Source organism: Telopea speciosissima, chromosome 10, assembly GCF_018873765.1.
Source record: "Telopea speciosissima isolate NSW1024214 ecotype Mountain lineage chromosome 10, Tspe_v1, whole genome shotgun sequence".
Classification (NCBI taxonomy): Eukaryota; Viridiplantae; Streptophyta; class Magnoliopsida; order Proteales; family Proteaceae; genus Telopea; species Telopea speciosissima.
In genome coordinates, this window is record NC_057925.1 from 40,643,165 (window position 1) to 40,661,404 (window position 18,240).

At 38.5% G+C, this 18,240-nt stretch overlaps 1 protein-coding gene across 1 annotated transcript in view; it reads left to right on the forward strand.

Annotated features, from left to right (window-relative positions):
• Positions 1 to 18,240, forward strand: part of LOC122642597 (DNA-directed RNA polymerase I subunit 1) — a 72,280-nt gene that overhangs the window by 13,078 nt on the left and 40,962 nt on the right. Inside the window, exons 5-13 of the mRNA XM_043836112.1 lie at positions 1,558 to 1,734; positions 1,871 to 2,050; positions 3,629 to 3,791; positions 5,634 to 5,821; positions 8,133 to 8,396; positions 17,026 to 17,114; positions 17,267 to 17,414; positions 17,556 to 17,774; positions 17,937 to 18,203. Coding sequence (XP_043692047.1) covers positions 1,558 to 1,734; positions 1,871 to 2,050; positions 3,629 to 3,791; positions 5,634 to 5,821; positions 8,133 to 8,396; positions 17,026 to 17,114; positions 17,267 to 17,414; positions 17,556 to 17,774; positions 17,937 to 18,203 — 1,695 coding nt within the window. The remainder of the gene's footprint in view (positions 1 to 1,557; positions 1,735 to 1,870; positions 2,051 to 3,628; positions 3,792 to 5,633; positions 5,822 to 8,132; positions 8,397 to 17,025; positions 17,115 to 17,266; positions 17,415 to 17,555; positions 17,775 to 17,936; positions 18,204 to 18,240) is intronic.

Below are 18,240 nucleotides of genomic sequence, written 5' to 3' on the forward strand. Positions count from 1 at the left end.
CACCTTAGGAAAGCAGTGAGTATTTAAAATTAAGCCTCATTCTTAGTGGTTCACCATTGGGAATCTAGGCCTGGTTTGTTATGAAGGGAGATTGACAATAGAATGGAAGAGAGACCATTGAAGTTTTGTAACACTGTTCAAGGAATTGGTTGATTTACTGTAACTCTGTAGATCTTAAGTTGTCTTCCACACTACTTGAATAAGTTGGATTTTGATTAAATAAAGAGAGTCCAAGGATGCTTCTTGGCAGCCTTTCTGTATTGGAAGACTGATTTTTTTCAATTCCCTTGAAAGTAGTAGTTCATTTCTAAGACAGTGAAGTTTTCTTACCTCAATGTGTGTTGTGTGTTTGGCGTAATATTTTCATGGAATGTTTGAGTTCCAAAGGTTGGATGCAGTTCAGAATAACAATACATATAAGCTAATCATGCTTTTCCATTGTTTTATTTTTTTGCTTTCCCATTATTGGCACCATGTTACACTAATTCTACCTTCTGATCTATAGTTTTACATGGTTAGAAGTGGTTGTAGATCCAAGTGATCAGAACCATAATGAACATCTCTTTATCTCCTGTGTGAAATATATCTCCTGTAGGCTAGAATTTTGGCCTTATTTTTTCCATTTTATTTTCTGTATCAATTTTTTTTGGGTATTATCTGGTTTTTTGAGGCCATTTTCGGATTGTGGTTAATTAACTGTTTGTGAAATTAGGGTGTGATGTAAATTTTTCCAGAATGTTTCTGGTGTTCTTTTGTCCTGCATGAGCACAGGAACACCCAATTTGCATTGGAGCACACCAGTTCATTTTTGTGTTCCTCAGTAACAAATTGGATGCTGAAGAACAGAAAAAGTGAATTGAAAAAAAAGGTTATCTCCACGAGTCAAAATTTTTTTTTCACAAATACAGGTAACAGAAAAATGTCGAGAGAGATATGTTACTCAAAAAGGGATTGAGGTTATTCTCAGAAAAAGGCGGGGTCTTAACTGGAAAAAGAATAACACTTCTAAAAGCTTGTTACTACAAGCATTTTTTACTAAGAAATACTCCTGAAGAACAGAAACCATAGTTGTCACAGGTTCTACGCAATCGCCATGATCCTAGGTGTTGGAGGAGGGGCAAAAAAGTCAAGGTGTCAAGGCGTTGCCTAGGTGTCAACCAAGGCGCCCTTCCAGCAAAGGGTCCCTGGATGCCTAAGCAATGCCTTGACAACTATGACAGAAACAATTAGAACTGTTCCACAACTCCTGTGGTACAAAATCATTGCGAAATGTGCCTTTAGTGAATGAGGTTAGAAGCTATGATTTGGATGCTTATGATATTTAATCTGTTTCGTGATTTGTCTTGTTCTTTATTCGTTTGGCATTGCCTGATCAATATTTTTGTTTATTTTTATTCTCCTACTTTGGCTATGTTATGTTGCTTATGTGCACCTTATAAGTTGTGTTAAGACATCTGTTCAATGGTATTCCAAGTGGTAAAATGGGTTATGTTTCTTAGCTTCTTATCCATTCAAATTCTTTGGGTTTTGTGATGTTATTTTGGCTTAATTTTGTAGAGAATGTCAGACAACAATATTAGAAGAAATACTTTGAAGGGGTGCAAGATGAGCCAGACATTTAGTCATGGAGGTGAACAGAAATCTGTTACTGGTGAGGTGGAAAATGCTAATGATTTGCCTCCTGAGTTCTTTAAGCAGAAGAAATTTTCTGGTGGACTCCTCTTACCATCAGATGTATGAATCTTGTGAACTTTTTACTGGGAACAATCATAATTTGCTTGCTATGCTGTTTCTAATTTGTTCTTAATTATATTGATCCTAGTCTTATGAATGCTGATCTATATCCATTCATGCCTCTTACATACCACAGGTGAAAGACATTTTAAAGCTTTTATGGGAAAATGAGGCTCGGCTTTGCTCTCTTATATGTGACATTCAGCAGGAGAGTTTGCATATGTCTGGGAAACAAGCTAGTTACTCAATTTTTTTTATTAAGGACCTTCTTGTTCCTCCAATTAAGTTCCGCCCACCATCCAAGGGTGGTGATTCTGTGAGTGAATATCTATCAAATACAGTTTTGGAACTTCTGTTTTTATTTTTAGTTTTTTGGTGTTTCATTTTTGTCCTTATTTTGGTTCATTGAAAACTTTTTTATGAAGTTATGCTATACCCTATTTTTTTGCGCAATAATTTCTTTACTAAGCTTTGGCCTCAACTTCAATGTGGTCAGAGGATGTGTTGTTTTATAACTTCTAGTGTCTTGGACTGAGATATTTTTTGATGCCCTATATTTTGTATTTGTTTGAAACTTATCATGATCTAGGCGTCCCTAGAGACTTATACCTCACATTCCTCCCCCTTTTCCTCCAATGAAAAGAAGATTTTTTTTTTTAATGTTCTCTCTCTCTCTCTCCCAACCCAGTTTTTGCTAATTTTAAAGAATAAAATACTTGAAGTGTTTGGTAATGTAGACATGTGTAACTGTGTTGGTGCCGAACACATGTGGGTATGGACACAGAACAATTAATAGACGTGTTCTTGTTGTAGATCATAGTTGTCCTTTTGACTAGGCAGCCCATGTCGCTTGCCTAGGCTTCCTTGGAATGTTGTATATGTAATATAGCAATGATAGTTTTATATATTCATGCTAGTAATGATTTAATATAAGAAAACCAACATATAATAAACAAACCATAGGATATAATATTAGCATATATAAAAAAACAAAGCAATATACGTAAATCAACATAAACTCAAAGTGTTAAAAACTGATATAATATAAGAAGTGCTCAAGGTTTAGAGTCTCGTGTATCGTATCATATCGGTGGGGTGATTTAAGAATCGTATCGTATGGGAGATACGTATCACACACTACAGGGAAATGGTCAAGATACACATACAAATACACTTTTGGAGCAAAAAAAAAATATAAATAAGCAATATTGTAGTTTATTTCCTTGATTTGATTCGTTTTTCAGCAAGGAATCAAATTTGAAAGATGTCACAAAATTGAAGTTTTGGGTGAAAACTTGTCTGTCTAGGTGCTGTTGGTGCTTTCTGGTTTCTGGAATCAAGATTCTGAAGTCACATGTGCCTTTTAATGTGGTATTGCAATATATTGCGTTGTATCGCACAATTTGATACGTGCCATTACTTGAAATTTTTTTTCAACCCCGAAATCAATCGTATTGGTATGTATTGTATTGTATCGCGCTGTATCGGCCGATACAATGCGGTACTGATCGATACCATTTTTTTTTATAACAGACATCTCATTGTATCGTATCAATACCCTGCGATACCAATGAATATTGGCCGACATGAAACGATACGGTGAGATACTTTAAACCATGGACGTGCTGTCGCAAGGCCACAAGGCGGCGCTAAACAAGGCCTGATGTCGCCTTGGACAGAAGAAGCCACATGCTTTATTCGAGATGGTTATAAACATAGTTCACATTGTAGATGATTGTAAACATAGTTTACATTTGAAGTGATTTACATCCTTCTACCAGAGTGGTTGCATGCTTTATTGTTTTTTCTGATGGATATTGGTATGACTGTGCTTCTATAGATTTCTTTTATGGTAAGAACTTATTTACCTGTTGAAATTTGATATTTATTTTAGGTGATGGAGCATCCTCAAACTGTTTTATTAGGTAAGGTGCTACAGGCTAATATTTCTTTAGGCAATGCTCATCTCAACAGCTCAGAGCATTCAAAGATCATTCCTAGGTGGATGGATCTTCAACAATCTGTGAATGTATTATTCGATAGCAAGAGTGTCACGGGTGAGTGGTCCATACATTTGTTTCTCCCTCATTATCTATCTACCTATCTATGCATATTAATCCACTTTTTCCTAGCATGTGTCGATGTAGATGGGCATTATGATTCTATAATTGTTTTATCTTTCTTTCGAATTTTTATTATTTATCTTGCATCTTAAAGGGCTGACAATTTTCTGTTCTTTTCTTTTTATGCTTGTTTGGTCAAATTAGGTACAATATATTTTTTTAAGGCTTGAGCAGGTCAAAAAAGTTAAATTACAGAGGAGTGGATCTGTGGTGTGCAAAAAAATAATTGATAGATTTTATGAAAATAATTGTTTGGTTTTTTTGATAGATAACTGAAAGTCATTGAAAATGGGAAGAGTAAAATACATGACTAGAGTACGGCAACAACATTATGCCAACCCAAAATAGAGTTTGGGGCCCTCAATGAAAACTATACAATAGGCGAAGCACCTACGTATAACATATTTCTATTAACCCTAGACTTGGGTAGCTCATCGGCGATTGAGTTGGCTGATTATGATATGTTATTGTATTTTATTTTATTTGGTTTCAAAACTGTTGTATAATAATGTTATTATGGAGTAGTTATTTCTGAAAAAGTAGTTATTAGGGAGATATTTATTTATTTTTCTTTTCATTTTGGGTTTTAAAAGACTGTATTTTGGGAGGGAAGACAATGAATGAATTAAAGTATTTGGAACTTGTAAGATTACTCTCTTTTCTGCAGCATGAGTGTGTCTCTATGCAATTCTTGGAGTGAATCCAAGGTGTTGTGAAGGCAAGATGATCTCCTTTTTCTATCTACTCCTCTCTTGCAAACTTTATATGTACCACAAACTATCCCTGTTTGATCCCCAAAATCCATTTTTGTTTGTTCCATCATATTTCTCCCAACCTCCATTTTCATTCTTAAGAGCCTTCCGTTTGTTCGTTGAACTACAGTAGACCATAAACCCTAATAAATCATACCTTTTAGCTGGAGTAGAACTGATTGTGATGAAAGATGTGGTATCCCGGATTCCCTTGACTCTCCCTGGCTAGATCTCCAAGAAACCCAAATTCTCTTCTTGCTTAGACTTGATTATTGCTAAGTTTCATACCAGTTCTTGTATCAGTCCCAAATTTTCTAATTTTTTCTCTACTTTGAGCCAGCTTGAAACCTAGCTAATTCCTTATTCATATTTTAGGTGAAATATGACTAGCATAATCATAGTTGTCACGGCGTCTAGGCGACCTAAAGCGGTGGAGAGGGTCCAAAAGTATGGTGACACCAACAAAGCGCGTAAGGCGTCCGCCTAGGGAACCAAGGCTTCTGGACACCTAGGAGGCGCCTAGGCGACGCCTTGACAACTATAGTGCATAATTTCCTTGCATGTAGGTTGTTTATAGATCAAATGTGGGCATTGGATGACTGTCATAGTCCTTTGTTGCTCTCCCTTTTCTTGCTTAATTTTTATTTTGTTTTGTTTTTTAAAAACTTTTAGATGTTAGTTATGCTTGTATTTTTTCTTCTTTTTGTTTTTTCCAAGTCCTATCTGTTGATCTCTATCAAGGATTTAAGTATCGGGATTGGATCAGGTGGATTGGCTATCATCGATAAGAGGTTATACCGCTGATCTTCCCTCCAGTATCAGCCAGTATTGGGCCAGATTGGATGATCTGGATGAGGATCAGTGATGTGTGATCAGATCTCCAATAACATGTTTTAAATTCTTCATCTCTATCATAGGCATCATGGAAGAAATCTCTGCTTACTGTTTATTGAAGCTGCTGATTGGGCATAGTTCAGTAATTAACACTTTTCCACCGTTTTTGTGCATGCATGCTTGACATCAGGTCAGAAAGACAATATTGCTACTGGAATATGTCAGTTGCTTGAAAAGAAGGAGGGTATATTTCGCCAGAAAATGATGGGCAAGAGGGTTAATTATGCATGTCGTTCTGTCATATCTCCAGATCCCTATTTGGCAGTCAATGAAATTGGTATTCCTCCTTATTTTGCACTGAGGTTAACCTATCCAGAGGTAAGGGTGGAGTTACTATCTTATATGGAAAATGTAAAATATATTTTCTCAAGTTCAACGTTTTCTATCACCAATGCTGTGTATGTGATGGATGCTTCCATACATGTTGCATGTGCGCATTTGGAGATGCTGGTATATTCATATTTAATATGATAGTCATATATTGAGTGTATACACTAGCTTGGGTGCCTTTTATTATTTTTTTAACTTTAAAGAAATGAGAAATTTTCAGAGCTGAAAAAACAAAAGAAAAGAGAAGAGTACAAAGAAGGATAGGCCAAGATGAGCTGATCAGCACCACAGATGACACCATAGTTGTCACTATGTCTAGGCGATCCTAGGCTTGGACGAGGTAAAAAAACTAAGCCAACACCAACAAGGCGCCCTTCCAGCAAAGGACCCCTAGGCGACGGCTTGACAACAATGGATGACAACTCCTACCTCCATCCAACCCATAGTTGTCACGGCGTCACGGCGATCCAAGTCGGTGGAGGGGTGTCACGTCGATATATCGACATGTCGCCCGCCATGGCGTTGCCATGGCGAGCATGTCGACCATGTTTTATTTTTTATTTTCTCTATTTTTAATGTGTTAATAGATGTATACTCAAGCCATGTTTTATTTTTTCTCTATTGTTTCTCAAGTTTTAAGAAGAAAATTCAGAAATTGAAGAAGAAATCGAAGAGGGAAAGAAGAAATCGAAAGAAATCGAAGAGGGAAAGAAGAAATCGAAAGAAATCGTAGAGGGAAAGAAGAAATCGAAGACAGGAAGAAGAAATCAAAGAGGGTCGCCATGCAACCCTCTCCAGCGCCAGGACGCCATGGCGACGCCATGACAACTATGATCCAACCCTTCTTTAAAAACAGAAAAAAGATAAAAAAGACGTGATTCTTTCCTTCTCTGCCCAAAAAGTTCACACTGAAAACCATACTACTCCGAGCAAAAGCCCATTTGACAACCAGCCTTTGAATGAGAAAGACTAAATAGTTATCATCTATAATTTTCCTTAACACAATGATCTCTAGTCTCCACTTTTAGGAAGTGTATGCGAAGTCATCCCCTTTTAGCTTTATAAGCCAAATTATTTACTTGATTGCAATGCCCTTTTGGCTGGCTCTTCCATTTAGGGCCTCTGGATGTCCACCTTCGCTTCATTAATGTCGCACCAAATCTGGTGAATATTGTATTTGGTCAAAACAGCATCAAATAGAAATCAGTGAGGACATAACATGTGGGGATCAGAAGAACTATTCATGGAATTAACAGAATACAAGCCAGTTAATTTTACAGTTGAGAAGAAAGTAAAATAAACAGCTTTAAGTGGTACACAACCGAAGAGAGGAGGAATACAGAAAAAATAGCAGCTTTAAAATTGCGTCAATGGTATTGGAGATGGGAAGATTCGAAACTGCTGGCAGAAGCTTGTTGCTGTTCTTGCTATTGGGTAGTTCTTGCGGATCTGAGTCAGAAAAATAATTATGAATAAGAGAGAGAAATTTCAAGGAGAGAGAAGAACTTCTTGTGTTGATGGAGAGAAACAGGACAAATTAATAGATAAGAAAGAGGGAATTCATAGAAAAGAATGAGAGAAATAGAAGAAAGAGAATTGAGTCCTTGGGAAAGGGACGAGAGGAAATTGAGGGGAGAGAAAAGAGGGAGTCGTAGGGAGAGAGGCAGCGCAGATGTCACGCTCTTAAACAAGTATTTTACAAAACTTTTGTTCACTGTTCGTGTATCTGGATTCTGGAGTGATATCTCTTTATATGGGACTCTAATGTAATGGTGTGTAAATTAATTCAGAAACTTTTAACCACTTAGGGCTCTTCAAAACTTACTAGACAAAGAAACAGGACCACAACTAGATTTCTTTTAAAATAAACCTCAACTTTCAAAACTGCTTCCTCAATTTGAAATGAATAGGCAAGCCATCGCTATTGACATGGCCACTTAAAAGGGCCTAAAATTGAACCAATGGGCTTATTACTTATGCTGGCTTGTTGTCCCTCTGCAGTGGATCATATTTATTAAGCTAATTGATGGCTGCTGCATCATAATAGTCTTATAAATGATAATGAAATGCAGGATATATACTGAAGCCATAAATGGTGGGTACCATTTTTGACAAATTTAAGTTTTGACAAGGTTTCTGTAGTTTTTGTATATGTATGATTATACCTGATGAAATGGACATTAAATGCATATGATTACAAATGTCAATATGTGAGTTTTCTTATTGATGCATGTTTATTTTATTGTGGTCTTTGGATGATAATTTCCTGGAGTTGTGATTGATTTTGCTTATTCTACAGAGAGTGACTCCTTGGAATGTTAACAAGCTGAGGAATGCTGTCATTAATGGTGCTGAGGTCCATCCTGGTGCTACACATTATGCAGACAAATTGGCAACTGTTAAACTACCACCAAGTAGAAAAATGCGTATTTCAATTTCGAGGAAGTTACCCTCTTCTAGGGGAGCTTTTACACAAGTTGGAAAGAGTTTGGATTATGAATTTGAAAGCAAGGTTGTCTATCGTCATTTGCAGGATGGAGATATTGTACTTGTTAACCGGCAGGTAGGTATAATGTCACACGTTATGCATGTCACGGAGGAAATGCTGGCTTCCAGCTTGATAAATATGAACACCTTACTTCTACGTTATAATATTCTTTTTTTCTTTAATTATTGTTAATTTTTTAGACAGATTAATGTCTGAATCTAATGATCTGTTTACTTTAAGTGGAGTAGTGAATAAGGAAACTTGTAATAAGTCTTTTCTGGATCCAAAATACTCTGAGAGATTAAAACAGGTAATTATAAAAGAAGGTTTCAAATGATGATTCCTTTGATGCCCTTTTGTCGGCCTGCAATCTGATAGTATTACTATTGGCTTGGTAGGAATGTTTTGGAGGAGTAAGACTTAAATCCCTAACCAACTTCATGTTGTTAAAAAACTGCGATTGGATAGTTATGTGGTGGTTTTAGAAGGTTTAGGGCATTATTAAGCGGGATTAATGAGCATGGTTCGAAAACTCACAGGCAAAATTTTGACCTGGCCGAGATGAAACGACACATGAATCGGGGATTCAACACTATTTGTGTTGAAATTTTGGTGTTTTGCTGATATTTCGACCCCATTTCATATCATTTCGGCAATACGGTCTAGGGGGTATTATAAATACATGGTTTCGAGCGAGTCTGGTCAAATGAACATTTCACCTTTTCTGCTTGTGGGAAGAAGAAAACACACATTTCTTGCTATTTTTACCACCTCACCTCTACACACTGATGGAATGTAGCCCTAAAATTGATTTAACCGACTTGATCGTCCTTTATGGACAACATCTTCCCTACCTGGTCCGCCAGCCGTACATGATGGCAACACCATCAAGTCCACAGTGGCTCAGTGGCTGGTTCTTTAGTATGGTGAACTATTCCTTAGGATATGTTACCTCTAGACCTCTAGTATGTAGATGAGGTCATTTATAGGGCAGCTGTGGAGGACTTCGAGTGTTTCTTCGCACACTATGATGTGGCTTGCATTTGTCATACAGTCGTAGGAAAATTGGCGTTGGCACCAGCGGCCCATGATTTGCTTGACCCTCCGTGTCATAGTTTGTGGTATTAGTCATTGGTATGGCCTGAGAGGGTCCACTTTGTACTCATGTACATTGACTTTGTACTATTCCATAATTAATCAATATTATGTTTCTTCATTCGTGGTACATAATTTACTTGTTTTAGTTGCCTTTTCTTTCATCTAGTACTAAAACAATATGTAGAATAGGCAATATATTACATTAAGGTATACAATAGGGTTAAGCGTATACTGTCAACCAATGATGCAAATCCAAACCATCACTTTGTGTGACTTTTCTTGCAATATAAGTTCTACATATGTTTATATAGGCTAAAATAAGGTTTCCCTCAAGTATTAGAGCTTAATATGGCTGTTTGCCCCTTGAAGTGGCCAACCAAAACTGACCGGCAAAAAATGCACTGTTTCGGCGAATTTTTAGCCATTTTGGTAGATTTTGGTTAGGCCGAAACGAGACCAAAATCTGAGTTTTCAAACCATGTTAATGACACTCTCACATTCACAGGGCTCCCAGCCTCGTAGGAGTGGTGGATTGGAGACGGTCCTCATCTTTGGCATCATTTTTGTATGAAGTAGCAATTCTCAGAGTTTTAGTTTTGGCAGCCTAATCTTTTTACCATCACATCAAGTGATGGCCCTTGAACTCCTGAAGGGATTCGTGCCTGAAGTTAAGCTATGGTGTCAGTATCATTGCCTTGGTCTCAATGAAGGTTGCTATTGATATGAATTATGAATGACTGCAGCCATATGGTTGACAGTAGTTTTGCCTTGAAAAGTTAGTCTGGTGTTTCCTCAGGCAAGAACCATAAATATCTGGAACTTTGCAGTAATGCGTAAAGCATGCGCATGGGTGTTGGCATGCTTAGTGATTAATATGCCAATGGTCTGCAAGGTTTTCAAATATAAGTTGAATATATATTGAATCAGATTGATGTTAACTTAAGAGAGAATTTGTCATGTCGAAATCATTTAAAGTTTTCATTTGCCGGTAAGCTTTATATTTTTCCTCGAAGTTACTCTAAATTAAAGCAAGAATATTTGTGATTCATATTGAATGGTTGGAGTTAAGTTAAAATGCGAGACATCCCTTGATCCTGGTTTATCTTTAGTTACGTTTTTTATCCATTTTATTGTGTACTTGTAAAAATTGGTTGCTGAAGTGTTGGCAATGAAGTTGAAGGTGGTCATTCCAAATCTAATTAGCCCGTACCTATTTCTTTTGTGAAAGGCTGACATATGTTCAATTGGGTGCTTATCGCTTGTGAAAATTTGGATTTGATTATGAAATGTGGAGGAATGCTTTGATGTGTAAGATTGACCTTGACCTCGTGGCTATGAAAAGATTGACAGTGCTGGATTTTGGGAAATAGCTTGTAATCTACAGTTTCCTTTTCAACTATGATGAATGGGGCTCATGTGAAGGAATTTTAATGCACAAGGGCTATTTGACGGGGGGATCCAGTGTCCCCTTTACTGATCTCAATTTGTGCTGAGGTGTTAAGTAGAGTGTTATGCTTGGGTAAAAGTCAAAAGGCTGTTGGAAGGGATAAGGAGAATGATAGTGCACCTTATTCATTTGCAGTTTGCAGATGATATGATTTTTTTTTCCAAGGGTCAGATGTGAAGGAGCCCTACCAAAATTAGGTGCCTAAGTGCCTAAATTTCAGGGCTCCGATTCTCCCTGATTGTTTGGGAGCTCTGGAAGGAAAGGAATAATAGAAGACACGGGGAAAGGATGCGGGCAGCAGATGCTGTTATTGATAGTATTATGCACTGGGTAAGAGACCTTCCGCTCCCCACTAAAATTAGGCGCTCCTCTTCCCCTAGGGAGGGCTTAATTCTGCAGTTGTTTGAATTAGTGGTTGCGCCTGCCAGGCCGAACTGCCCTCTCCCAGTTTACTGGTGCCTGCTTGTCTTCTCGGTGAAGCTTAATGTTGATGGGGCTTGTAGAGGCAATCCAGGTGTTGGTGGGGGAGGTGGGATTATCAGGGACAAGAAAGGTTTTACATTGGCAGCCTTCTTGAGCTTCTATGGGGATTGCACGAACGCAATGGTAGAACTGAGGGCCCTGAGAGATGGTTTGAAGTTGTGCCATGAGTTGGGCTTCTCTGATATTGTGGTTAATTCGGACTCTGCTTCCATTGCTAGGATGATCAAACTCAAAAGGTGTAGCCTGTGGGGGGGGGGGGGGTTGGTACTTCTTCCAGGAAGTCATGGCCTTAATAGACAAGGTACTAAAACTCGGGTCTCGGTGCCATCTTGGTCCCTCAAAAAACCGAGTCGAGTCGAGATCTCGGCGAGTTGGTTCATTTATTTTTTTTGACTCGAAGCCTCAACTCGGTGGGTTTTAGACCTATTTTGGGTTTGAAATTTGGTATTCAGCCTATTTTAGACCATTTAAACACAATAACATTATTAGATTTTGTAAAAACAAAGTCCAAATAGTACTTTTACATCAGACCCTAAGTTGGTAGGCGACGACGGACTAAACTACCCTACTCTACACATAAATGACATAATTTAGTAATAGAAAGCTAGCAAAACATTCAATTAATAGTAAAACAACTTAATAAGCATTAGAAATGTTAAAGTGATACATCAAATTGTTTAACAATGTTACAACTATCATCACATAAACTGAGATTGAATCACGTATTCAGTCCCCGCTCGTGCCACATAGTCTTCCCATGACATAATGTTGCTGCATTGTTGCATATAGTGCTCTACAACATTCATATAAGAGTTGTCATCAGAATATGCCAAGTCCCCTCTCCTAGGATATAGCTATTGCCATGAGGTGCGAGACGGTTGCCATGAAGCGTGAGATCCATTGCTACTATCATATTGAGGCATGTATGGGACTGAGAATATGGGCCTAAAACTAGACCCAGTGCTTTGATTGTCAAACTCATGTGTTGACTGGCCAAACTGACCATAGGCATTATATTCAGAACCGGTGCTCTCCTGGCCATAATCATAGTCATGATGAGGCTGAGATGAATGCCACGACTGATGCTTACTACTAGTATCTATACTCATGCTTCCAGATGCGAATGTACTGCAGTTGGGAAGAAGAGAGGATTTTGGGGGTTTTGGACAGAACTCGCCCGAGATATGGCGAGTTCTGTCAAGTTAGGTGGGGTTTTGAATTGTTAGGTGGGTAAAAAAGTGGACCGAAACCGGGATCCGAACCGAGATCCGATATCTTGACGAGATATTGGACTTTTTAATATCGCCTATGGTCTCGTCTCGGCTTTTCGAAATACTAAGAAACGCGGCGAGCGAGATCTCGCGAGTTCTCGAACTACGTTAATAGATTTTACTCGTACTTTGGTTTCTTTTGCTTACAGGGGAAGTAACAGGGCGGCTGATTGGATGGCGAATCTTGCTTGTGATTCTGGCTCGTCCTCTGTGTTCCACTTTGGCAGCCAGCCTCCAGGGGAATTGCAGCGCATTCTCCGGGAGGATAGGGCTGGCCTTCTAGTCCTAAGGAAATAGGGTAGGTTGTTTCTTGAATTGTCTTTAATTGTATGGTTTGGGTTCAGCTTTGAGGTGAGAGTGTTTACTCCTTTGGGTTGGGTAAGGCGGCATGTCCCTCCCTTGTATTCTTTATTCAATTTTTGGTTTTGAATAAAATTGCAGGGGCTGGCCCGGGTCCCAGGTAATGTTATGGTTAAAAAAAAAAAAAAAAAATCAGGCAGTTTGGGACTGGGGAATATTCTTATGTTGTTTTAATGCATTCTTGATCAAGAGTTAAATGTCCATGATTGTTAAAATAGGGGTTGGTGGGTATGATGAATTTGTGCTCCGAGGGGCTAAGAAACATGGTTGTTCTGTAGCTCAAATCCTTTCAATTACTTGGGAATCCCTATTGGAGCTTAACAGATCTGTAGTGGTTTTGAATCTTGTTGACACAAAGATGAATAGATTGGCTGGGCGGAAGAAAATATTGTGTCTCCTCTGGAAGAGTTAGTCTTGTATATATCTTTTGTTTGAGAAGATGCTTGAGATTCGAGAATGCTCATCACCTTCTCCTTTAGAATGTGGCATCAAGGATGACATGGTTCTATTTTGTGTTGCATTTGCTTGATGTGGGTTTTTCCAGAGAGGTGAAGGACATCTTCAATAGTTAGCCCTGTGTTCCGTTTGGAGAGCTAAAGGACATCGAGTCAATAGTTAGCCCTTTGTTCCGTTTGGAGAGATAAAGGTATATTTGGTTCCTTTTGTTTGTCTTGGGGGAGTTAAGGAAGAAAGGATTAAATGTTTCTTTCTGGGAAACAGCCTCTCCTCGAAGCGTGGTTAAGGCTGTGTACATTATGAACCTCCCCAAACCCCGCAGTTCCGGGAGCCTCATGCACTGTTCTACCCCCCCCCCCCCCTTTTTTTGGGTGAATAAATAATTCATTACGAAAAGAAGAGAAGAACAGGGACTCTCCAAGAAAGGGGGAAGAGGAACAAACAATACAATAGCAATACAAGAAACAAACCCCACCCCTCACATACAGAGGGAGGTGAGAGATAGTGGGCTGTAACATAGAATGTGGAAGGCCCCAAGAATCAATAATATGTCTATTCCTAAGGGAGTCGTTGCACCGGCAATAATTTGCTTCTGATGTCTAAGAGGATGGAATCCCAAATCTGCTGAAAGAATGTAGACTTAGAAGTCCATCTTCGGGTTATGCTCCTTCCAGATGTGGTAGATAGCGGCACCAAAAGCAAGCTTACCCATGACATTGCAAATAGATTTGCCAGCAAAGGTCACATCCACCTAGTGAGATACATATCTTTTGTTTTTGAAAAATATCATGTATCGATAAGTATCGCATTGTATCGGCCGTTACTATCGATACCTACCGATACATCAAGTCAAGGGGTTGAAAAAAAAGTTAAGGTATCGGTACTTATCACTAGCTTATCAGCTGATACGGCGCAATACGATGCGATACATTGTGATACGTTGTGATACAAGCCATTAAAAGCTTGTGTTCACGTTCTAGCTCAGAAATGAGTTCTGAAGGTGGAAATGACCACCCAATAGTCTCATTCCTTGCTCTCAACCTCTTTTTTCCCACTTTTTGACTTGGGGTTTATATTGAAGCATAAAAATGGAATCAGATTCAACCAAACCTTTCTTTAGATTATTCACGTTTCTGAAATCAGAGATTGAAGAAGTTCTTAGATAATGTAGATTTTTAAAGGACTTGATTTTATTGGTTAATCTCTAAGAGAACCTGCCTCATTATACAATGAACTATTATTACATGTAAGAACCCCATCCTTTATAACAATTTCATTTGAATGCACTTATCTCATTATACATTGTCCTCCATTTTAGTGTTTATGCATGATACATTTTATATATTGTTTATGTATACTATTTTTGGCTCCAAAAATATATTTCCATGCACATCTTTACCATTTTCATGTGTATTTTGCGTATCTCTGATACAATACGAAGAGGTGGAAGAGGGAGGGGGGAGCCCATCCATCAGGCTGAAGAATGTTAGAGACTCGGAAAATATGGTCAGCCTAGAATGGCACAAGGTGTAGATAGCTTTGTCACCGAGTGGATGAGAACTCTCTGCGGGTGCCAATGTTCCAGCCATAATATAGTATAGGCACCATCATCACTCTGGGGTTGAATAACCCCATAAGCAAGAGGTCTGAGTTTCAGGACTTTTCTCCAGACCAAAGAATCATCAGGAATAGAAGAAGCTCCTTTTTTTAAAGGTTGTTTCTGCAAATATGCAAAAGCGTCAGCACTTAGATAATTAGATAGGTCTTGACCTTGAGGTAATTCATTGGAGCTGATTCTAGTGCTTTGTGAGATTAACTACCTCTGGTCTTATGAGATTTGTGTGTAGTAGTCTTCTGCATGTTTTGTGTTTGACACACTATGTAATGTAGTCCTAGAATAGGAGATAATCCTACTAGGAACCAAGTAGAATCAAGCTCTGGTCAAGCCTGCTGTTTGGGGCTGATTAGGGGCTGTTTTAGGGCAAAGTTAGGGTTTAGGATGGGAATTTGGGAATGGGGTTTATATGGCTGTAATATGCCGGTTTAGGGGGTCATTATGGTATAAAAATAGTTGAATTTGGATCAGTTTTGAATTTCTGCAGAATTAGGGTTAGGGTTTCGAGTTTTAGAATTAGGAAAAACAACCAAAACTAGGGTTTAAAGTAGGATTCAGGGACTGGGGTTGAGGTCGAGTGTTAAAGGGACTAGCGGGGGAGGTTCGATCCTAATATGGTAGGGTTTTGATGGTCAGAAGTGGGGAATCTGGAAATTTAGGGTTTGTGGGTTTAATGGCGTTGGGAGATTTTAGGGTTTGGACAGATCTGATCAAGCCCAAAACTGGATCGAGTGAGAGGGTTGGGACAAGGGTGCTATGCCTGAATTTTGAAGGGATTTTGATGGTAGGATATGGCTGGACAGAATTTAGAGTACTAGGGTTTATGAGAAGAAAACAGAAAATTAAAGAGGATCGAATGGGGAAGGGAAGGACAGCTAAAAACAGAAATTTAAAATCCAAACTCACACTGGAATCCTCCGGCAGCAGCTTGAATTGTTGAAGGATGAAACCACCTTCGAATAGAGATCCTCCCAGCCGTCACGGCATAGAGAGTCGCAGGAATCCACCCACCCTTCCACCTTGATAACCCACAAGGATGCACACACTCTCGAAGAGCAAGGAGCAGCAGCAAAACAGCCACGAATTCTGTATTTTTTTAAATTCAAATCTGTGTGGGAGCCTCCCACGATTTGTCTTATTTATAAAAGAAGGCCTAAGGCCAAATCCTAGTACAATCTAACTACCTCCTCACTTAAAATCGTGGAAGGGTCCTAATTGAAATAAAATTACTAATTTAAAATAAAAGACTCTACTTAAAACAACTAATTTAAAGAAGATTCCATGTTAGCCAATAGGATATAAGAACCTATTGACCAATAGGAACACTTCACTTAAATTAGACCAATTGAACGAATTGGATACAACCAATTCTAAACCGGTTCAATCTAAAATCATAATAATAACTAAGTATTGGGTTAATCCCGTATGCAACCCATACACCCCTAGTTTAGGCTCATTAAAGTGGCCTATTACATAAAAAAACCCTTGGGAACAAAGGCCCAACATGTATATGACCCAGCCCTAGGCTAAGGCATATTTACTGCTTTCTAATGAAGTAGATGCTACTAGTACAATTTCAGAAGGAAAAAGAGGGAAAGCATGATGGAGTCCAATTCACCGTATACTTCACAGCCCCATTACATACTGTTTTGTTAAAAAAATATATCAGGATTAAGAATTCCGCATTTACAGTTAGCTGGTCCTTTTCATGTCCTATTTGGTGCTCTGTTATTGGGATAATCATGCGCCACGAAATTGACTTGGTGGGCCTCAAGGCCCAAGTCAACTAGTTGCCTTGGTTGTCGAAGTGCCCGGACCTGAAATCCCCTCTGAATGTTTATGCCACAAAGTTATGCCAAAGGATCCTGCCACCTAAAAAAATTGAAAGATTTGAAACATGCATTTGAATCTATTGTGATATTTTGGATTTTGGTTGTGTTCATAAAGACTTACTTGGTTCTGTTGCATTGACAGCCGACTCTTCACAAGCCAAGTATAATGGCACATGTAGTTCGTGTACTGAAAGGGGAGAAAACACTTCGCATGCATTATGCAAATTGCAGGTTGTATCTTAGACTTATTTTGTTTTAATTGCAGTGCTTAAGAATTTTTCTCCCCCCCCCCCCCCCCCTAGTTTAAGCTTCGTGATTCCAGTTTCAGCATGCAATAGAATATTAGGATTCAATATTTACTTCAGTCTTGGTTCTATTTGCAGTACTTACAATGCTGATTTTGATGGTGATGAGATGAATGTTCATTTTCCACAAGATGAAATTTCTCGTGCAGAAGCTTACAACATTGTAAATGCTAATAAACAATACATTGTTCCAACCAGTGGTGATCCCATCAGAGGCTTGATTCAGGTTTAGAACTTTTAGGCCACTTACTGATTTTCCGTAACTTTTCCACTTTTTTGTTGTCTAGACTTTTTGTATATCTCTATTCAGAGAGGTATTATCTATTCATTTTGTTTGACATGATTTTTTTTTCTTCTTACTCTTCAGGACCATATTATAAGTGCTGTGCTTTTGACAAAGAGGGACACATTTTTAACCCTTGATCAGTACAATCAGCTTCTCTACAGTTCTGGTGTCTCTGCTGCTGGTCCAGGTTTATTTAACAGTAAACTTGGCCAAAAAGTTTCAATAATAAATTCTGAAGATGAGATACAACCTGTCTTGCCTGCAATTTGGAAACCAAAGCCACTGTGGACAGGAAAACAGGTTACCAATAGAAATATATAGTACTGTCATGTGTAATGACTCCGCCATTAAATTATAATAGCATATGGGTATCTTTGTAGATACATTATTTCCAGTGTAAATGCTTACCGAGGAACTCGGGTTTATTATTTACTTGTATACATTTTTTGTTTGCCTTCCTAGGTCATTACTGCAATACTAAATCATTTAACAAGGGGTCAACCACCATTTACTGTTGAAAAGACTGGAAGAATTCCTGGTGAATATTTTGGAAGCAAGAGTGGCGAAGCCAATTTACTAATTCGTGAAAACGAGCTTGTACATGGGGTAATTGACAAGGCTCAATTTGGAAAGTATGGTCTGGTTCATACTATGCAGGAGTTCTATGGTTCGGATACAGCAGGCATTCTTCTTTCTACATTTAGTCGCTTGTTTACTGGGTTTTTGCAGGTAAGGTTTGACCTTCGTTTTGAATGCTGTTTACAAT